The sequence below is a fragment of the Microcebus murinus genome, chromosome 9 (assembly GCF_040939455.1).
Source record: "Microcebus murinus isolate Inina chromosome 9, M.murinus_Inina_mat1.0, whole genome shotgun sequence".
NCBI classification, from domain to species: Eukaryota; Metazoa; Chordata; class Mammalia; order Primates; family Cheirogaleidae; genus Microcebus; species Microcebus murinus.
In genome coordinates this window covers 44,445,692-44,469,673 of record NC_134112.1, presented here as the reverse complement: position 1 = coordinate 44,469,673, position 23,982 = coordinate 44,445,692, and the positions used below count along the sequence as shown (strand labels likewise).

Sequence of the window (23,982 nt, the reverse complement as noted above, 5' to 3'; positions counted from 1 at the left end):
TGATCTTGTGACCCATAGCTCACAAGGATGTCACAGCTATTCAAGTATAAGTTGTGTGCATCTATTTTTTTGTTTGTTTTTTAAAAATGTATCACTTAGATTGTGGTGTACAAATAATAGATATTTGTTTAAAGGATATTTGAATGAAATAATTGATTATATAAAAAGTAATAAATATATCCTGGTACAGCTTTTCCACTTTTACACTAGCTTAATTCCACATTGAGAATTTTAAAATTTCATCATTATTTAATTGTGATTTTTTTACTAGTACATCATTTTATTAGAACAAATTATGTCTGAAAAATAAGACATTAAAAAATTATTTTTTGCCATCTCTCACATTATTCACACAGAACATACAGACTCTTTATGATTTCAATTTAGCAAATTGTATATGGTTTAATAATTGTTTAGTCTTTGAATTTGACAAACTAATGAATTAAATCCCATACCATAGACATCTAAACTCCAAAGGACAGTATGTAGCCATTACTTGGTCCGATACTAAATGAAAAAGAAAGGAATAACTGATTATCTGCCTTTGCTTATTTTATATCGGCATGAGGAGGAGAGTGGGAAGTCATTAGTGAAATAATTCACATTAAAACAAGATGATTTTTTAGTTTTATTTTTAATAGACATATAATTGTACATATACATGGAGTACATAGTGGTATTTTGATACATGTAATGTATAGTAATCAAATCAGGGCAATTGCTGTATATATCAGCTCAAACATTAACCATTTCTTTGTGTTGGGAACATTCAATATCCTCCTTCTGGCTATTTGAAACTATATATTATTGTTAACTATAGTCATTCCACAGAGGTATTGAACATTAGTACTTATTCCCTGTAACTAGCTATAATTTTGTACAAGATGATTTTTTAATGCTAGAAAAAATCCGTGGTAAAAACATAAATCCTAATTATAGATTTTAGTTTTAGTATTATATTATTTGACAATCATAACCTTAGAAAATACTCAATTTTTAATTTAGATATGCATTAGAGTTTGCTTTCTGTTACCTTATTATTTATAGCTAGAAAATAAAAAGATCACACCATGCTCTATTGAAGCAAAGATCTAGAAAGTGACAAGATTTGGATTGTATAATATTTATTTATTATAGCTATTATACTTATTTTATAAATATCAGAATTAAGGCTTTGAAATATTAATGCATCCAAGGTCACAGAACCAGTAAGTAGTATTTATAGTTTGGTGGATTTGTCCTATCAAAGCCATTTTTCCTTTTTACAGACCTTTTTAACCCCTAAGTTGCACTGTCTATACTCTGATTTCATAATTCATATCTATTCTCTGAATTCATAATTGAAATAATAACCTTACTTGAAATTTTACATTTTCTGCTGAATTCTGTATATGATAGATTATTTATATAATCTTATGAGACATATTTATAAAGACATTAAAAATCGACCAAACTTAAGAATATATAGAAAGGTAATTTGAATGTTATAAACTTTTCAGAATGGAAGCTTTTATCAGTTTATCATAATAGCAATAGTGCATTCAAGTCTTTTCCTGTATGTAGCACATTTTATTCTTTTATCACTCCTTCAGACGTGGAGTTAGATACTGATTTTCACATGAGGAAAATGAGGTGGAGAGAGTGGTTTGGTTTCACTTCTGTGTGCTTTCCCTATGGGCCATACTTCCTAGGATGACATTCTATTATTGCAAATCTGTGCTATCAATTTACTGGATTACAAAGCTTTAAAGATGTGGGTAGCTGGATGCTATAACACTACTCAGAACAACTGCTTGAATGGAGAAATATGTATACTTTAACACTGACACTTTTAAAAAAAAGTGAGTGTATTTCATGAGATGAATTGTCTGTCTTATATGCAATTGCAAATCATTTCCATTTCATCAGATTCAGAATCACATTCAAAGTGATTTTGAATACAAACCAATATTGGGCAAGTAGCGGATTATGTTAAATTGTAGGGGCAAACTGAGAAAGCCGAGCTGTGATTTGAGCAGCTGTGCTTTCATGATTTAAAATGCTAGTTTCTTATGGAACAATTCTTATTTCCTCTGAAACTTTGATTATACATACATTCATCCCTCTTGGTTTTAGCATCACAAATCTGGTTTGGAATTAGGGATTTGTTTTATTGAGAATAATAAGAAATTTACATATAAGAGTTTTGATTTATTATAATATATGATTATATAATTTATCATATATTCTATTCTGTTATAATTTGGGCTTTTAAAATAATTTTCTGTTTAAAAATCTCTCACAAGCTCTTTCTTAAGACACCTTTATTCATCTCTGCAATTAGCAGCACTAGTTTCAAATCTTTGGCAAGTGGATAATTTCCAAATTTCATGTTTCTCTTTCTGAATTGTATTCTGAATAACTTTAAACACTTGTCTTTCATAAAAAATGAACTTCTTCATCTTCATTTTTAGGAAAAACTATTAAACTAAAAGATCTGACAATGTAATACTCAAATGAGTTTAGAGAATTTATGGCTTAATGAGTCTGAATTCTAATTTACCTTTTACTTCAAGCTTAGCTACTGTTTTTGATTAATATGCATTTTGTACATTAGCTGCCTCCTTTAATCTCCTGTCAACTTTATAATAGGTAAGTGATACTCCCTCACCCCCTACTCTATGATACATTTAAAGAAAGATAAAAAGTCAATTTAGGCTTTTCTAAAAACGACCATTTTGGAATAAAGTTTCTGAATTGCTTTACATTTGTATTACTAGACATAATTTCTGACATGTACGTATTTACTGAAGATGTACTGAATTCAAAGTAGTCATTATATGTCTAGATCAGGTTAGCACATTAAAGACTTTATGTATCTGCAACCATAGAAATCACAGTATCTCCAAACGAAAACACTATCTCTAAGCAATTCAGAACTCATATTCTAGCATGGTAGTGAGCAAAGCTGCTCTTACGCCTTGTTTTTAACATATGTTGGAGGTCTCAGGGAGTGCAATAAGGCAATAAATAAATAGATAAACAAACAAATAATAGACAGATAGAAAAGGAAGAAATAAAAATATGTCTCTCTTCATAGTGGATGTGATATTTTATATAGAAAAATTCTGGCCAGGCACAGTGGCTCACACCTCTAATCCCAGCACTTTGGGAAGCTGAGGTGGGAAGATCACTTGAACCCAGAAGTTCAAAACCAGCCTGGGCAACACTGTGAGATCCCATCTGTACAAAAAATTTTAAAAATTAGCCTGGGTTGGTGGCATGTGCCTGTAGTCTTAGTTACTCAGGAGGCTAAGCCAGGAGAAGATAGCTTGAGTCCAGGAGTTTGAGGTGACAGTGAGCTCTAATGACACCATTGCACTCCAGCCTGGCCAACAGAGTGATACCTTGTCTCAAAAAAAAAAAGGCAATACTAAGTGCTGTTGGTGAGGATGCAAAACAGCTGCAACTCTTGTGCATTGCTTGTAGGAATATAAAATAAGATTTTGAAATATAATTTGGCAATTTCTTTGAAAGTTAAATTTACATTTACCATTTACCACATTTAAATTTACATTTACCATAATGTAAACCATAATTTACATTTATCAAATGTACATTACCATTTACATTTATCATCAATTTCACTGTTAGTTATTTGTCTGAGGGCAATGAAAACATATGTTCCAAACAAAAACTTGCACACAAATGTTTATGGTAACTTTATTCATAATATCCAAAATTCAACCCAAATACCTATCAATAGAAGAATAGATAAACCAAATGCGTTATAACCAATACAAGGAAATACTATTTAGTGATAAAAAGGAATGAATTACTGATACTTGTAACAACATGGATAAATCTCCAAAACACTGTTGAGCCAGTGAAACTAAACACCCTACGATTCCATTTATATGAAACTCTATAAAAAACTAATATAGGCCCAGGGTGAAGATGATTCACTGGAAAGGAATACTAGGAAATATTTTGGGTTGATGAAAATGTTCTATATCTTCACTGATGTGATTACAGGTTTATATATTTGTCACAGTTATTGAAGTGTACATTTAAAATAGATGTATTTCATTGTGTGTAAATTATACCTGAATAAAGATGAAAAATGATGGCATTTTTAAATTTTATTTATGATTGATTCCCAAAGGAAGATAACTTAAAAGATAAATGAACACCCAAGCATAATTTCAAAGTTAAGTCATGTTTGAAACTATATGAAAGTATTTCTTTTTTTTTTTTTTTTTTTGAGACAGAGTCTCGCTTTGTTGTCCAGGCTAGAGTGAGTGCCGTGGCGTCAGCCTAGCTCACAGCAACCTCAAACTCCTGGGCTCGAGTGATCCTTCTGCCTCAGCCTCCTGAGTAGCTGGGACTACAGGCATGCGCCACTATGCCCGGCTAAATTTTTTTGTATATATATCAGTTGGCCAATTAATTTCTTTCTATTTATAGTAGAGACAGGGTCTCGCTCTTGCTCAGGCTGGTTTTGAACTCCTGACCTTGAGCAATCCGCCCGCCTCGGCCTCCCAAGAGCTAGGATTACAGGCGTGAGCCACAGCGCCCGGCCTAAAAGTATTTCTTAAAAGAGAAATACTTACATATAAGTATAAAAATTTTGATCTTCAGTGTATTTGTGCAGAAAATGGTGGTATATTTCATTTAAAATTGATTAGTGCAACATTGTAATCAGAGGAAAGTATCAATTAAGTGTAGAAACAAGATTAAATGAAGAGTCACATTCGAAATAATAATGTTAAGTGATGCTTAAAACTACATCCTGGAGACAGACACATTATTTGTTTTTTTAGAAAAACAGAGCCACATATTAGTGCGAAAGATATTTAAAAGCAAATATTAATTGGTAGAGCAAAACCCATTCTGTTGTCAAAGATGTATCATACCTGACTATAGCTTGCAATAAGGAAATGTCTTGGATTCTTTTAGGCTTGCTTTCTTACAGGAATTAATATCAATGGATATTTCCTGTTTTCTCTTTATTTCTTGAACCACACCCTTTCTCGTATTACCCTTTTTCCCAAAAGAAGAAGTGAATGAATTCACCACCTCTTGTTAGATTTTCATTTTAAAAACAAAATAAAAGATTCTACCTGTTTCTCCTTCTTTATCTCCAAAGTTATATATTTAACTTTATTATGCTGTACCTCAAAATGGTTTTTAAGCAGTTTTTACATTATAAAGAAGATATTATTATGGAAATGTTTCTTAAGTTCAGTGGTACAGGACATCATGAATTTGTTCCCATTTTATAAGGCATCAAAACAGTGTAAAGTACTGCAGAATGGATTACATCTGTTATGTCTTCTCTCAAAGTGATAATTTTTTAATGATCTTTTACTTTCTGTCCATTTCTTTTCCTTCACGAGCTTTGTCCACGACAATCACTTTAATTGCTCAGCTAACCTTTTCTCCCACCCAGGCACATCATGTGAAGTCCATAGGTGATGCTACTTTTTTGAGGCTCGACGAACCCTGCTGAGATATCAAACCTGGTTACTTTTCTTAGCACTCCTTTTTGCTAGTAAGTCTTAACTTTATTAATCCCCGTTAACCTTTCCACAGCTTCGTTATGGGGCGAGAGAAGCCAGGACACATGAGCGAGGTCGCCCAGTTGATCAGCCAGACTCTGGAACAGGAGCGTCGCCAGAGAGAGATGATGGACCGTCAGTACACCCAGTATGACGCCGATGACGATGAGGTCAGTGGAGCTTGCAGATGTTCTTTTTCCTACGTTTCCTGCTTTATGAAACTCTCTCTCTACCACTTACCAGTGTGACAGGTTTTCTGCAGTTTCTTAAGTAAGCTATGTCTCCATTGAAATAAAGTATTCAACCTCACAGAAAAGAAATACTACTTGCATCTGATATTAACTTACAGATCAAGTCATGGTATCCTCTGTGCAGTAAGAAGACTGGGAACAAGTCTTATCTATTACCACACGATCATAAAGACATTTGTAGAAACAAAAAAAGATAAAAATCCCAAAATGTGAATAGCGGCTATCTTCATTGTTGGGATTAGGTGATTTTCTCTTTCTGCTTTATAGTTTTTCAATCTTTTCCAAATGTTCTACAATAAGTATGTGATGCTTTTTCAAAAAAAATGAGTAAACATTTTAAATGAAAAAACACACCCATACGTGCACAAACGTAAACAGAAAAGTACTAAAGATTGCTGAGTGTTTCCAGAGGTTTTTTTTTCCCCCCAGGAAGAAAAAATTCTTTGGATCTGTTCACTATGATTTGTGCTAACATAATGCAGAACAAAGCTTTTCCACTAGCACATGTTCCATAGAGTAGATACATATTGGAATAATTTTACATCCTGCTCTCTGTGGAAGATCAAGTAAATGAATAGAAGCTAACCCCCAAGTGAAAACAGCTCTCCGGAACCCTGTGTGTTGTAATGTAATACAGATGCTGGTCTATTTCTAATGTCATTGCCAAATGTACATTGATATAATGAGACAACATGCTTTATTATAAACACGTTTAAACATGCGTATGTTTCATATTGGCATGTCAAAAGATCCATCAACAATTTAGTTGTAGTATTTCATACTCCATAAACTAGTAAATATTCAGATAAAACAAATACTCTTCTTTATACCAGCTGATGAAAGCACAGTGAAACTTCATGTGTTCAACCCCTACTCATCTGAATATATTTTTTTTCAGAACTGTTTTTGGTTTCTAGCTAGGACTTAAAGAAGATTAATAAATGGACATTCACATATTTTCCATGTATTCTAAGCTGTGATGTTTTAATCCAAATGTATATTAAGTTTTCATGGGTATGCAGTATAATAAGGATATATTCCCCATTTACTGCAGTAGAAAATTAGAAGTGGTATATCAGTTAACTTTTGATCAGAGAATAATACATTAGAAAGCCTTTACATGAATAAATTAGTCTCTTAGAATTCAATTTATTTGATTTAGTTTTTCATTTGCAGAGTCAATTTGAAATGGCAGGTATTTTTTCATTATACTGAGATGCTATATATGAAAATATATTATCTTGGATTTTCAAAGTAAAAAAGCAATTTCTCCAAATATTTGAACTTGCATCTTACCTAGTTTTTAATTCTCTGCCTTAGTATTTTGTGTTTTATCAGAGACATTTATTTGCTTTGGCTGCAAGCCTATTGTAGGATTGTAGAATCATCCTCTGCAGGTTTGGTTTTTACCTCTTCACTGCCAGAAAGAGTTCAGACCTGAGGTTCAGGGGTGTACGGTGACATCAAGTGGTGGAAGGGGAGGAGGCCAAGCTTTCTAGCACATTAACTGCCATGTGAGTTATATTTAACTCCTGCTAGTTTTGAGCACAGGGCCTGTGAAGCATATGTAACTCACATGTCTCTTTAGCTTGGGAGCTGCATGGTGCACAGGTGACTCACGCTGCTGTGCTGTAGAATCCATGTTGCATGACAGGTGGCCCCCTAGGCAAAACCACAGAAAACAATAACAATTTTTTTTATTAAATTAGAAAGGACTATGTTGTTTTCAAAGTTTTTATTTTATTTTCTTAATAAAACACTGGCCCCAAGAAAAAAATTTTTTTTCTAGTGTAGCAGACAATGTGCTAGTCTCTGTGCCTCAGTGTCTCTGGCTTTAAAGTTTAGGGATTGGGCTAGTTGTCTAAATTCCTTTTAGCTTCTAACATTCTGTGAGTATGAAATAAGACATTAAGTCTAACAAGGAAAGGGGGAAAATAAAACAGTCAGATCTTTAAGTCACCCCAAGTCAAATTTTTAGATCACATACCACATACTTCCTCCAGTTATTTTGAGGAGTTGATCACTTTCATCCCCAAAAGTTGATATAAGATTTCCTTTAATTGGATGATTTGAGTAAATAGGAAAAGAATATTTGTTACTCAACATTTCGTATAGCAAGGAACATATCCTATACCAAGTGGAAGATTGCTTATGAGTTTTTCTGTTTTTGCAAAGAAATCAGAGTTCATTGTCACTTGAGCAGATGTTTTTAGGACTAAGGGGCATTAGTAAATATTCAAGGCCAGGCATTTTGCAAGGTGCCTTTCCTATGCAATCTCATTTAATCTTTAAAACAACTTGAAGAGATTTTCTCTTTTTTTCCCCCTAGAAGTACATCAACTGAGGGTTTTTTGCTAGTGGTACAGCTACTAGTTGGCAGAGTTAGAATTGGAATAGAGTCTTGGTAGCTTCAAAGCCTGGACTCTGCAACACACTGTGCTGTTTTTTAATGCAGTGGCCGAAATAACTCCTGCTAGGTCTGTCTGTATTCAGGCACACACAGAATAACTGGGTAACAAAATATGTCAAGAGGATTCCTCTTTTGGGTGATGGAGATTCTTATAATACTTAGGTTCTATGACTCTTTACTCTATATTTCTAGTAATAGGGAAATCAATTCCTTGGAGAATTTTTTTACTCTAGGCAGCAGTCCTTAAGAAGAGTCATCTTTATAAGGTTTAAAGAGGAGAATAATTGAGTACACAAATATTTTACCAAAAAATTAGATTTTAGCTTTAAGTTAAACTTTTTCTTCTTTTTTCAAGTTGTACAAATATAAACCAGGTGCTTGCTACTATGTTAGTCCAAGTAACCCTCAGTTTATTGAAAAAGTCAAGGAGCCTTCTCCTTTGTATCTCTCTCCCATCCTGCTCTCTGACTTGTCTTTTCTCCTTTTCTTATATTTTACATACTGTCTCACCAAAACATGCCCAGGTAAAACCAACTGTTAATTTTCTGTGATTAACAGAGATAAAAACTGTCAAATAATGAAAAGGTGTTCCAATGTTAAGATATCAAATTATCACTTAATTCAAATTCTTTTTTTTACTAATGCTAGCAAATATTATTAAATTGATTGATTTGAGTGTTATCTCCCTATTTTCTATTTATACTCACTCTTTGTTAATGAAAAGTAAATGTCCAAGAGGCATAAAGGAAATGAGAAAAACCAGTATTGGATATCCAATAGATAATTGGTCCTTGAATGAGTTAAATTCATATGTAATTGAACAATTTATTGATTTATATATCCTTGTTAGATCAGGCTGTGGATGTGTGTTAATCGGTCACTTGATTTCCTTTCTTTATAATTTATAGAATCATCTTGTGATTTTAAAGTTAGAATCATTTTTATTTGACAATATCCCCTGTAACATTCCTTGGACCAGCCAGGAAAACCTCTAATTAGATACAGAACAACTAAGTTCATCCAACTGATTTCCAGAGCCAGCCCTTAGATCAGCATTGACTGCTGCAGGATAGATAGCTTCTGTTTTTGATCAAATAACCCAAGGTTGACTGTAACTTGGAACGTGTCACATTGAGCTAAAGGGGAGTTGCTTTCTTGAATTGGCTACATGGAAAATATTGCAGTGTGAGAAATATATCCTGAAATTATAAAAGTATAGCAGTTATCTAAGAACTATATTGAGAAAAAAACATTTTACCATGTATTGCTTATGCTTACATATATATTTTTAAATGCTTTAGGATACTGTAAGGGGTACCATAATAAAATTTGAACTATATATATAATTTTAAAACTCTATTTAAATTTCTGCTTTTTCTGGTTTTTCTTCAAATATTCAAACTAGAAGACTTTAAAATAAGCAAACAGCCATTTCCATTTTAATACACATTTCCTGTTTCTGCTCACTCTCTGTTAAATGTTGTTATTTTTAAAAAAAATTTAGTGGCTCTGCCTATAAGCTAAAAAGGAAGATCCTATAAAGAAGGAAGAGATGAAAATCTGAACAACTGAAAAATTTTAAATGTATATATGAATATATCTGTGATTAGTGATTGCATTTCTGGATTTAATAGAATTATTATTCATTTGTTTTTGTTTTTCTTTCTCTTTTTCAACAATCTGAAAGGTAACCATGGAGGATTTCAGTAAGCTTCTGAGATAGTCAGTATTATCTCACAAAATCTAGGGGTATGGTAAATTTTTCAACTAGAATTTAATTTTTAATAATATTTACTCTTTTGTCATACTCCACTACTATCAATGTTTAGCCTTTTAGTAGTATGATGATATAATTCTGGTATTATTTTGTGTAGTATATATATGAATTGTGAGTATCTTTCTATCAAATAGCATTATGCAATTTGAAATGTAAGTTCAGACTGGAAATACAAATAAAATAGATATGGTCATGATCTATTTTATACGCATTTTTAAAATTATGATTATTTGGCTTCCTTAAAAATCCTTTTAAGACATAATATTCATTGTATTGTGAAAGTCTTAGAGTATAGATAGCATTTCAAAGTCTCTTTAGACATTTGTTCATAACAAGATTAATTGTTACTCTAGAAACTGAAGCCCCTTCTCTCTTAAGATATCTTTCTTTCATAATTTGTTTTCATTACTGGAAATTAATATCATTATAACAACATTATAGCAACATTACTTTATAGAACTTTTATAAGTATTAAATACAATTTATAGCAGCTACCTACATGGATATGGATTTTTATTGCTTGCATAAACATGTAATAATTAGAGGCAAAAATATAATGGAAGCTATGGTTTGCGTAAGTATTAAAAAGTTTACAAGGATATAATTTTTATGTGTCAAGCATTAAAGAGGTAACATTAAATTTGGCTCAAACTATTTGCTGTTCCTGGTTGGAAATAGCTTGTGTGTGTGAAAAAGAGATTGCAATTATTATGGATGGCCTTTTAATAATGTGAATTTAATAATGTAAATTGCCTTTATACTATGTCTATACTATTGAGAAACTAAGAGTAAAAGCATTTTTACGAGGTGTAGCAGTATTCTCTTAGTACTCGCCAGTGTGTGTTACAACCAGCACCAGGATTTCAGTGTTTTATCCTATGCCTTATTATTAGGCTGCTCTCTTTAGTGGGGGGAAAAGCCTTCTTTAATTTTTTTTGTCAACCATTTTAGAGCACTGTGGCTGAATTGCAAGGAGTGTCTGGCAACTGCAATAACAATAACAACTATTTCCTTAAGGTTTGTTTTTGGTAGAAAATAATGCTTGTTTGTACTTTCCTGCTTCATATGTGAAATTAAATATTCTATGCATCTTATTAACAATCTCTATATCTGAAGAGCTTCTCGAGAACAGTGTGTTTTGTGTGTTAAATAATAGTTTAAAAAATAATCACTTGAAAAAATATTTAATTGAGAAACATAGCACATATTTTTAGGTATAGTTTCTGCAATTTTTACTCATTTCTTAATATTTAGCCATGGATGTTTTTTAACCCCTAACACTGTAAATATTTTGTGATTGAAATTAAAGAGAAAAAATAATCATATCCAACAGGAAGGCTATAGGATGTTTACATAATACAATGTACATAGTGATTTTTATTGCCTTTAAATTTAGGGTTTTTTTTAGAAAAGAATCTTTTGATACAAAGTTTTTGATTTTTCAAAACACTAAATGCATATATCTTTAAATATCTTTAAATATATGCATTTAATAATATAAATGCAAATATATGGCAATGTTTATTTGCATGACTTATGTGGTAGACATACCAAAATGTCTAAAAAGGCATTATACTTTAAATACCAAAATAATCCTTATTATCTTTAGTTGTCAATAATAGAGATAGCAGAGCTTAAAAATGGAGGTCAGATGTGTGTAAAAGTTATACTGGCTTAGGGTGATTAGAGGAGCCTAAAGAATAAAAGAAATATAAAATCTTTCTAACAGCTTGTTCACAGACTCAAAATTTTTTATTTTATAAACTTTAATTTTTATAGCTTTTGACTCTTGTAATAGCACTTAGCTTAAAACACAAACACATTGTACAGTTGTACAAAAATATTTTCTTTCTATCCTTATTCTATAAACTTTTTTCTGTTTTTAAATTTTTTTAATTTTTATCTTTTTACTATTTAAACTCTTTTGCTAAAAAGTAAGGCATATACACAGCAGCCTTGGCCTATACAGGGTTAAAATCATTAATATCACTGTCTTCCGCCTCCACAACTGTCCCACTGGAAGGTCTTTGAGGGCAATAACACGCATGGAGCTGTCACCTCCTATGATAACAATGCCTTCTTCAGGAATACGTCCTGAAGGACGTGCTTGAGGCTGTTACAGTTAACTTTAAAAAAAAAAATAAGTATAAAGAGTATTAGGATAAAAATATCCTATAGTAAATTCATAAACCAGTAACATAGTTGTTTTTTATCATCATCTAGTATTATGTACTGTGCATAATTGTACATGCTATACCTTTATACAACTGGCAGCACATTATGTTTGTTTATACCAGCATGACCACAAACATGTGAGTAATGCGTTGAATTACAATGTTTTGACCACTACAATGTCACTAGGTGATAGAAATTTTTCAGTTCCATTATACTTATGGGACTGCCATTTTTTATAAGCTTCATTGTTGACCGAAACATCATTATGTGGCGCATGACTGTATATAAAAAGTATTTTTATGAGCCAATAGAAATGACTACACATGGGCCCTTAGTTTGAACAGGCAAGTCACAGAAGAGGAAAACCTTGGGGGCAGATGATGCCCACCACATTAGTAACCAGGAAGTGAAAATTAAATGCCAAAATGAAATACCACTTCAAACCTACTGAATTGATTTAAATCTAAGGTTTTAAGTTTCAGTGAGGATATGGAGTAAGGGGAACCCTTATCCTCTGCACAGAGGAAAATAACTCAACCACTTTGAAAGACAATTTGGCAGTGTCTAATAACATTGACTCAACAATTCTATTTCTTGCTAAACACTCTAGTAAAACTCTTATATACATGACCCATAAGACATGTATAATATTGTTCTTGTAGTAGAAAAAATTGAACACATCTAACATCTCTATCAGCAAGAGAATGAGTAAATATATTTTGGTATATTTATACACTGAAATAATATACAGAAGTGGTTTCAACAACCTACAACAACTGGTGGAATCTCAGGAGTAAACATTTAAAAGCAGAAAGGCATAGAAGAATACATATAATAGGATTCCATTTATATAAAGTATAAAATCCTGAAAAATAAATGATACATTGTTTGGTTATATAAAAATAGAATAAAACTATTTTTAAAAAGCCCTAAGAATGGTAAAGTATAGCAGAATTACTTCAGAAAAGTAAGCGACTGAAATGGAATCAAAGAGGCACACACATAGGACTGCAATTAAAATGTTGTGGGACTCTTCCTTTCCTTGAACTAAGTTGTTTATTGATGGTTCTTATTCATTATGTTTTTTATTTAATAAGTAGTCTTTATGTCAACTCAGTATTTAATAAAATTTAAAATCTGCCATGTACAATATCTTATATTTAGCAATAATATGGATATAAAATCACTATGACATAGCTCCTGCTCTCTGAGGATTTATAAAATGGCTTTAAAACTCTGTGCCTCCAACTTGCCTCAATGTGAAAATCTCATGATACTTCTTTAAAAACATGGATTTCTCCAGCTAGCCTCAGAACTACTGAATCAGAATGTATATTGTAGGGGGCCTAGCCTGTGGAAATTTGTAGGAAGGGGTTAGATGCAGTCAGAGCTGGAGTTGTCCAGTTTAAGGATGCCAGGAACACTGAAATAAAGATCTTTGAGTCCTCGCATTGCAGACACTCTGCAAGAAAGAATTTTTGCCGCAAATCACGAGATAGCCATGTGAGGAAAGGATTAGACTTATATCCCCTGGAAAGAGATTGTAAGATTGAGATTATATATCTTTTCATTAATCTATAGATAATCCATGGAATACCACCAATGACATTTTTGTTGGGTTTACTTTTTTATACTTTAAATTCTGTAACTATAATTTCTGGTTGTATTTGATCATCTGATAGCATTTTTGTAATTATATGAGTCAGTTTTTATATGAACATACCATATTTTTCAAGATTCAATTAGTTGTATAATTATAGATTTAGTAAAATAATAACACATGCCCCTTCTGTCACCATAGTTGTCCTTTTCTACAGATTAAAAATTTAGGGAAATACAAATCTTAGTCTCTTCCCACAGTTCTACTGGCATCAGAATAAGTGCTTCATTGTCTTCTTGGCAAGTAAAATGAAACTCAAGGAAGACTGCCAGTTTGAAATTGCAGTGTGACATTTGAATTATAGAGGTCTGCTTTGGTCTTTTTCCCATCTCAGTGGGAAAAAGAGAAATCATTGGTTCCCTCCTCTTATAGAATATATTTATCAGGGACTTAAAGACAATAGCATTTATCTCTTTGTAAGTAGGTAACATTTATTAAGTGGAATTGAATTAAGAATATTGAGTCATGGAAAAATATATCTTATACTTGCAGGAAGCTTGCTATTTTGCTGTGGAAATAATAAAAATATACAATAAAAAATTTAAATCCTTTTCAAGGCAACCTGTCAAAAGGTCCAATAACCATAGTGTAAGAGAATCATCACAATTAAGGGCATATAAAACCACGAATTTGGAAGTTCCTGGCTTTCAATTTTTATTTGCAAGGACTTTTTTTTTTTTATTGTTTTTGTTTGTTTTCTATAGCACAAGTAGATGGGGTAATATATACGGTGTTCAAGAAATAAAAAGACTAGATTACCTCCAGAACGGAATATATAGAAAGCAATAATGACCAGAAAGTCTCTGAAAAGGTAAATTGAATAATAGTGTTTAGATCTTCTAAAATCAGCTGAGTTTCTAGACATTTTTTTTCCATTAAATAATTATTGAGAATTCTCTACAAATCTCTCACATTTCTGAGGCACTAACTGTCCTTTGTCCTAGACTGCCTAAATGTTTGTGTAGTGAACAGCCTTAGAAAATACAGTTTTTTCCTTTCTAGCAAAGGGCAGTAGTACTTACTGCCTGTCATAAAAGATTCAGGTTACCTAATCTCTGGGCTCCTCTCCTGATAGTCTACATGTGTCAAAGTCATCTGGCCTTCTTCTCATTACTCTTTAGGAACCAGTACAAAATGATAGTACAGTAGTACCCCCTTATATGTGGTTTCACTGTCTGGGGTTTCAGTTACCCACAGAACAGGGCAATAAGGTATCTTGAGAGAGAGAGTGCAAGTCATGTTCACGTGACTTCTTACAGTATGTTGTAATTGTTCTATTTTATTATTGTTAATATCTTACTATGCTTAATTTATAAATTAAACTTCATTGTAGGGAAGTATGTATAGGAAAAAAATAGTGCATATCCAGTTCAGTACTAGCCATGGTTTCGGGCATCCACTTGGGGGTGTTGGAATGCATCTCTCATGGATAAGGTGGGACAACCATAGTCTGTTTAAACTAGTATGAAGACATCCTGGGTTAGAGGACAGCTCTGTGCCCACACCTGCACTGAACATGAAAGGAAGGAGTGTCAGTCACTGTAATCAGAAGCCTCGTAAATCCTTTAGAACTTTGGCTGGTTCACTGAGGAGAGGATGAGGCTGTGTGTGTGATGCTAGTTAAGGAAGAATAGCAACAGTTGGGCTGCTTTTTTACTCAATCCCTCTTGCAGTCTCTCATATCTGTCAGGCCAACTTTCGATTCGTTCTGACAATGAAAGTTCTCGCAATGTTCTTTGCAGTGGCTCCTGGCTGCTATAAGGGAATAGTGGCCCTGTCAGGGAATAGAGAAAGACCAACTCCTGTGGGACAACCTAGAAGAGGATTTGGGCCCTACCTGTCTTGGACTGAGCTTTAATGTTGTTGATGGTAATTCACGGAGAATAAGAAGCTGTCCCAAAACAGTCCCAAGTACATCAGATAAATTCTTGTGGTTAGCCTTATCATCTTGGAACATTCTCCTATCCTTTATGTTAAAACCATGTTTCCCCCATGAATATGTACAAATATTATGTATCAATAACAAAATTAAAAAAAAAACAGATTTAAAGACATGTTATCATGATAACAGAGCAGCAAATGCCGCAGGTTAGGGTGAACTCCATAAGAGTTCCTACTGTGGAAGTCAGGGTTGTAATTGCTGAGTCAAAGATTCCCCAAAGCTAACCAAATGGTGTCAGTCATTGTTATCCACCCTATATAATGTTTTAGGTGGACTGTAAACATTGGAAGTTAGATTAAAACACGAGTATCAGCTACATTGCTCAAAACTAAATTGCTGTGTGACAAGCACAGAGCTGCTGTCTACCTCCGTGTCTCTTGGTGCCTCCTCCCCCTACCCTGACCTCAGCAGCTTTGAGAAGATGGCTAAGGATGGGGCTGAAATCTCTTTGCCCTCCAGGGAGAACAAATGCTATATGAATCCCTAGAGTATACCGGGAAACTTTGGGGGAAGAGAGGCCCTTAAATTTTATGGCACTGTGGATACTGGCTCACAATTCACCACCTCACCTGGCCCCATGGTGAGATAGATGCTCAAATTCAACTGATGTTACAGGATTCACAGTGGGAAGGGAAGCTAAAATAACCTTGTGGATGGAACCCTTTGGGCAGATACAGTGTAACAGTGTTGTGGCTTCCACTGCTAAATGTGTAATGAAATCGGTGTGTTACATGCCTTGACTTCTTTGTTCCATTAGTGTCAATGGCAGTTCTCCCATTCAGAGATTGTCACACATAGAGTGGTAATTAGAACATGTAGACCACTCTCCCTATTTTCTCTTAGGTGGGCCAGTAGAAATGGCATAGAATCTCAGGAGGAGAAAGGGAACTTACAGTTTATTTAGATACTTAGAAGCTGCCAGAATACTCAAGCCATTATTTCCCAACATAGCAATACTGTATGCCTGATCAGCCACTGGACATATCTCTTTTTAAAAAGCAGCTATTAATCTGTTACTAAGCTCTTACTGAAACTGAATGTCTGGCCCATGGAGGCCTTGTGATTCTCAGTTTGAAATGGGTCAACTTGAACTCATGACCAACAACATTGGAAGGGCTCAGTGAACACTGCCAAATGGAAATGACAGATTAAATAAAGCCGTGAGCCAGGCCTAACAGTACCTTAGATTTACATTCACAAGTGGTAACTTTTTCTTTAGGGGAATATTTGTCTGCTACTCTATCTTCTGAAGCAGGGACTCTGGCTCAGTGTACCTTCAATCCACAGGGTTCCCTTAAGTGCCTGGGATTGGTTCATTGATGGTTCAGCTAAGTTGTCCAATGCTGTCTACTAGGCTCTGCAGCCTCAGCACTAGTTATACAGACTAGTGGTCTGTATATGGACATGGTCACTTTGCTCAATAGGCAAAACTCAAGGCCATACTTACACCTCTGGCCAATACTCCCCTTGATGAACCTTGTTATTTTACTGACCCTTGGACAATTGCTAATGACCTGTTTGGTCTGTCACTTGGAAGATTATGGATTGATATATTAAAGTTTGGGATGACAAACTATGAAAACAAATTCTGGCAACTGATCAAATTCCATGAGCTACTTAGGTAACTGTACCTTAAGTATTTAAATGTATTTAAAGGAAGATCTTTTCATTAAGAATATTTTAAAGACACAATCTTTTTTTAAAAAGAGATTTTTATGTATTTAAAGAAAGCCCACCATTAGATCATGTAGTCTTCAGATGACTTATTATTTATATGAATCCTACAAGCAATTATCCTTATGATTGAAGTAATTTAATTAGGTATATGGTACAAAATTTATTTCTGATGTTAGGTGGTATGTTCAACGTCACCACCTCAGTCCTGGAAGGCATTTAGGTCAGCCTCAACTCTCTATCCAAGTTTGTTCCGGATGATAGAATTGTTCTAAACCCTAGATTTCCTGCTTGTGTGCCAAGGCCAAGTCTATGCAATTACTGATACATCCTGCTGTACCTTAGGCCAAGTGGAAAGGTCAATACAGAAGCTTAAGGAGAAAGCCACTTAGTTTCTAAGCTATATCGTGATGGTGTATGGGATTTGTTTAACCAGTGCATCTGGGAGCCTTGGAAATATAGTTTATTTTAACACTGTAAGTTGGATTCATTTTGCTGCTTGGAGTCCTGTTGATAGTAGTCTTAGTTATATGCTATGAGGTAGATGGAATGAATCTAGTCCTAGCCACTCCTAGCCACATTGATCAGTGTGGCCAGGGGAGTGTTATGGCCTTGGGAAAATTCACCACAAGCAAGGCAGTGGAGAAATGATGGTGGATATTGTGAGACAACTCCTCCATGGGTTTCCTACTTCTCTGCATGTCTTGTGATCAGCAGCACCTATGGCCTTGGTTTCAGATTGACTTTTCAATGATATTTGTATAGTGAACAGCGTTGGAGAATAGATAGCATCTCCCTTTAGGGCAGTGACAGACTCACTTACCACCCACTATAAAAAATTTTGGTTTCCTCTAAGCTCAGAATTCTTAACAAGATTTTATGGTTACACTCTATGCTTCATTTGTAGGCCATGTTCTCCTGGTAGTACCCTAGATTTGAACTTTGTTTAGAAGCCATTTCTTAATTTTAGACTTAATTTTAAGACTTTCAAAAACCATCAAGTCTTGGTGGTTCCTTTCTGTTTAACAGTACTCTCCATTTATTTCTCTTCTTTCACATTTTACTATAAGCAGTGAGAAGAAATGAGGCAGCACCTTCACCACTTCATTGGAAAATCTATTTAGCTAGGTCGCCCAGTTCACAAGGAACATTTCCTACTTCTCATTAGAGAAGGTGATAATGTTGCTAAGCTTTCTGTCACCATGTAACAAGGACTCCCACTTCCAAATTTCTGCTAACAATCAGTGCAAGGCAATTTAGACTTGCTCTAATACATTCTTCAGAATGCTTCTAGCCTTTACTCACTGCCTGTTTCCAAAGTCACTTCCTTGTTATTTCTGTATTTGTTTTGGCAACCTCTCCCTTCTTCTGCTGTATAACAAATTACTGCCAAATTTTAGCAACTTAAAACAAGAAATATTTGTATGTTAGAATATCTTTGGTCAATTTACCTGATGTCTCTGACTCAAGATCTCTCCCAAGGCTGCAAATAAGGTGTCAGTGAGAGCTGTGGTCATCTAAATGCTCAACTGGGAGAGGATCTGCTTCCAAGCTTACTCACAGCTGTTGGCAGGGCTCAGAAGGTCCACTTCCAAGCTCCCTCATGTGACTACTGGCAGGCCTCAAGGTCCTAGCTGGCTGTTGGCCAGAAACACCAGTTCCTTGTGATGTGGGCCTCTCCATACTCATAACATGACAGCCTGCTTCCCAATAGCGAGGGCTCGGAGAGACAGCAAGAGGACAAAAGAAAAACAAGTCACAGTGTTTTTGTAAACTAATCTCAGAAGTGAAATTTCATTACTTTTGTTATACCTGGTGGTTAGAAGTTAATCACTAAGTCCAGCCCACATTCAAGGGGAAGGTAATACCCAGGAAGCAGGGAACATTGGAGGTCATTTTAGAGTGGGCCCACCATAGCAAGAAATAGAGTCCCTGATTTGTGGCATACTTTCTAAAAGGAAGAGGGAAAACACCAAAGAAGACTTTGAACTAATGTAAAGTCAAATGCTAATTTATGATCTACCACAATTGCTAGAAAATTTTAAGAAGGAAAAGATGAGTTTGAGTTGTTGGAAAAGATTTTATTGGCAAATGTTATCTGGTCAGAATTTTAGGAAGAATAATTTGTCAGCAGTATTACCAATGACCTAAGGAGCTGAGAGCCTGAAGGCAGGGAACATATATCAGTAATCTACCCATGGATTTTAGATGTTTCTTGACTTGGTGACGGGACAATCAGAATAGAGTAAAAAAAATAAGAAACATTCTGAGAACAAAAGATTGACAAAAAATTTTGAGTGACTTGATGAATGGGAAGAAAAATGAATATATATCATGGGCCAGGCATCATATTGGATATTTTACATATTTTGTTTGAATTTTCTCAATATGAGATTGGTATCTTTTACACCATTTTATAGAAGAGGAGACCACAAAAAGTAAAAGCTAAATGACTTGCCCACTATGATGCAACTGTAACATTAAGTTTTTTCTCTTTTGGGGTCCTGGTTTCTCCAACCCCAAAGCCCATGCTTTTTTGTTGCATTACTGTATGGTGTTGTTTTGAAGAGACAAAAAATGTTGAAGGTAATCATAGTCACCAAGTCATGTAGTCATTTAGCATATTCTAGGCACTATGATTAACTCTTTGAAGATGTCACTCCTATAAATTCCTGCAACAGCCTCATGAAAAAGGTGCTGTTATTCCCATTCAGTAGATGAGCATATGACATTCAGAGAGACTAAATGGACTGTCATTACAAAACTAGGACACACACAAGTCACTGACAGAAAATGGAAAGAGAGATGCCTTTGCAGAAAAGGGGATGCTTTTGCCAAAAGCCATCTGGATGGCTGGTGCAGATTTAGGAATTTTAAACAGTGAAGTGTTAGTTTGAGGTCTTTTTCTTCCAGAGAAGAAAGAGCTCTCTTCTATTCTCTTACAGAACTGAGTCTGAAAATACATAGAACCAAATTCAAATGCAGTAAACAAATTCCAACAAAAACTGCATAATTAAGGCTATTTTTATGATTAGTACCACTTAGTTTCCCTGAATTTACCAGAGCAAACATTGCTACAGCAAAAATTACTGCTGTTGGTTGAACCTAACAACAAGAGAAAATCCCCAAAGGGTCATTTAGGCCCCAGCTGCAGCTGCGCTTCACTATATTTCATACCGGAAAGCTGAGATTAACAGGAAAATCGAGCTCTGCCGTGCTGTGCAGATGTGGCTACAACTGTCCGAATTTATTCAGCAAATATTTGTTTAGTGCCCACTATATGCCAATCAATGTATTAGCCATGCTGGGATTGCAGGGATAAATTGTACCTGGCACTCTCCAGGAACTTTCAGATGAAAGAAGTTGATGGGAGAAGGCAGATATAAAAACATCGAAGTGTTATGAGTGATGTAATGCATATAGTAGGAGCATAAAGGAGTAGATTAGGAAAGTCTTAAGGGTAGCAGCATCACAAGATGTTCTAATGTAGATGGATATTCATCTTGGATCACTGGGGTGGGTGGAGGCCAGTAAGCAGGGAGAGCAGAGGTGTGGAAGTTTCCTTGGGCTTGGATATAAGATACAGATTAGAGAGGCTTTACCACATTACTACGGCAGTATTTGTACCAGCAGTAGTAACAACAGCAGTTACTTATTGTGAGCACACACCATGTTCCAGACCTTGTGTTTAATACACAAGTAGCATTTTAACTCAATCTCATTGACAACCTTGTTATGCTAAGGAACGATTTGTGTTTCACTTTATAGATGAAGAAATTGAAGCTAAGTTTCTCAATAATAGATACTCTCTGCTCCTGTAAAACCTAGACTGAGATCTACAACTCTCACGAGTGTTCCGGACTCTAGCATGTCCACATACTTCTACTCCCACTAGTCAAAAGTTGTGTGCTTACCAAGAGGCAAAACCTCTTGGCTGTGCTCGTTATTGTAATTATGTTATTTAATAAAATGTTAAGTGCTCTGATGTAATATGTGTGTAAAGGAAGTTACTAGATGCAATGCTTTGGGAAGATGTAATAAAGACTGCTAGCTCGAGAAAATTAGGTGTGAGAAGGTAAAAGATAGGAGGAGACCATAAAAAGCTAGGGGAATTTTGTGCCCATTTTGCCTTGCAAGGATTTTTTTTTTTTAAATCCATTGTAAAGACACTGCAATCATTTTATAGACTAATGCTATGGTTGTGGTTTATATAAGAGTACATGAAACATCAGTAAACAGACTCATAAGTCAACAAGAAGAGTTAGCCATGCAATTAAAAGTTAGGCAAATAAATTAATACTTCTATGATTTAAGTTACCATAAAATGATGTGTGTGTATATGTATTAGTTTATTTTTCAATGATTCCTCTCTATATTACAATTAAACCACCAACTACTGTTCCCCATCTTTTCAAAGGGGACTTCTGTGCACTTGCTCAAGGTGCTCAAAAAGTGAATTGAATGATAATGTTCAAAGTTATAGAAGGTGCAACTCAACACAATAGATTTTGCACCAGGGTTTGGGGTTGTGGAAATATGAAAGAAATGTATTCCTGATTTTTTTTTTCTGCAAAGCTTTAGTTACTATAGACTGAAAGCAGCATATCATAGAAGAAAGAGCATGGGCTTTGAAATATGTTAAATGTAGCTTCAATAACTTAACTAATTGTCGTACCTTAAGTAAAGTCTCAAGTCTCAGTTTCCTCAAAATTAAGATAGTACAGTACGCCCAAATTACATAGTTCTTGAGGAATGTGCAATGATAGGCACACAGTAAGTTGCAAAGGGATGGTTCTTCACTTCACCGCCCCCCTTTTATGGGGCTATTAAAAAGTACAAGAAAGTAGACAAGGACACGAAAAGGAACATTTACTATTTCTGTCATATTTTACCCTAAGCACTGTTCCTTCCACATTTGAAGTGCATTTGTGAGTTGGGACAAAGAATTTCAAGAGTCTCTTGATACCTGAAATATTTTAAATTTGGCCAGAAACAGAAGAAGAGTTGGATTCCAATGGAAATACTTTATTGTAGCAAATTTGGGGGGGGTGGGAGTATAACATTGTCCATTTTCCTTTGTAAATGGCAGATCAATCCCATCTAGTTTTGAGGTTTACAGCATTCTATTATACTAACAAATTCCATCTCATTTATTTTACTTACAGTGTAACCATAAAAATAATTTCCATTTCCAGTAAAAATGAAAGAACCAGAAGAAGCTATTATTCTTAGTCTACTAAGTATAACTTTTTTATTTCCAGATGTTTATGAGATTCTATAATAAATGCATCCTAAAGCCTATTCATGGTGGGAATGGCAGATGATCATCAAAAGAGAATGACAACATAGTTTTTCAACACCCTATCCATAGCGTAAACTAAATAATAAGTAGAAGCAAGACAGTAAAAGATATATTTGTCCTTTGGATGCCTCTAAGGCTAATTGAAGAGAAAACATTGGAAAGATGAATGATAAGAATTTTAGCAGGATTGCAGGCAATTTGGGTATTGTAAAGGAGAGGAGACTAGCTAACTCAACAAAAGAATCAAGAAGGAGAATTCTTAATAATTTACATTTATGAAGATAATTTTGATAATTGAAGTGTATATGGATGACAGAGCCAGAACTATACTTAGAGGTAAAATTACATATGTTATATATTCTCTAATCCTGTTATTCACCATAAGGTTGTTAAAAATATGTATAACAGAATACTGCCTTCTTAACCAGTGACTGTAGTTCATTTTCTTGATATTATTGAAAACCTCCGTAGGAAGTTCTGGATATTACCAAGTAAATACAATTGGCATTTTTGGATTTATTCTCTTTGAAATATTTGTTGAGATCCTGTTATATGTCAGGCCTCATCCTTAGGCACACATTTATGTTCTCTCACATATAATGAACAAGTATTTATTTTCAAGCTGGCAAAGGGAAATCAAATTGTTCATTTCAACTCATATTTAACATGTGCCACATTATTGTGGTTTAGTCAGAGTTTAAATTTAGCTTAAGATTTCTTGAGTCATTCAATGCTATTCAAATTGATTATATAGAACTGAATTTTATATACCTGGTTTAAGCATTCATAATTAAGGCTTGGCTTTGTAATTATAGGTTGAAAACAAGTGCACAGTTTTATACTTCTACATGAAAACTTTCAACAAGTTGAGATTATTTACCAGCCTCGCTCTATTCATGTTAATTAACATCATTGGGATTTACAAAGTACCCATTGATTCTAAAAGTATACATAAATAGATGGATTAATTTACAGAATACTGCAAAAATCATATCAAACCTAGAATTAGAGTCCTTTTACGATTTTAAGACCTCATTATACTAATATACAAAAGCAATCTGAACCAACTAGCAGCCATTCTTCAGCTATTAATACCTTTCCCCTGTCAGTGCCAAAGACATTTGGAGTGGTACTTAGAGTTGAGACATTTTCAGACTGATTTCTAAAGAGTCCCAGAGTTTCAGGTACTGAGGAGATATATAGGATCAAGAAGGAGGCCACCAACCTCTTTTCCTTTCAGCCAGAGCCTCT

General features: G+C 34.3%; 1 protein-coding gene across 12 annotated transcripts in view; it reads left to right on the top strand.

The window, feature by feature from the left end:
* PPP1R9A (protein phosphatase 1 regulatory subunit 9A) overlaps positions 1–23,982 on the top strand; it is a 260,419-nt gene that overhangs the window by 170,787 nt on the left and 65,650 nt on the right. For 7 of the 12 annotated variants that reach the window (XM_012757084.3, XM_076006431.1, XM_012757081.2 and 4 more), the window contains 2 exons: positions 5,575–5,710; positions 10,930–10,995. In XM_012757084.3, coding sequence (XP_012612538.2) covers positions 5,575–5,710; positions 10,930–10,995 — 202 coding nt within the window. The remainder of the gene's footprint in view (positions 1–5,574; positions 5,711–10,929; positions 10,996–23,982) is intronic. The other 5 variants (XM_012757086.3, XM_012757082.3, XM_076006433.1 and 2 more) reach the window with 1 other exon arrangement.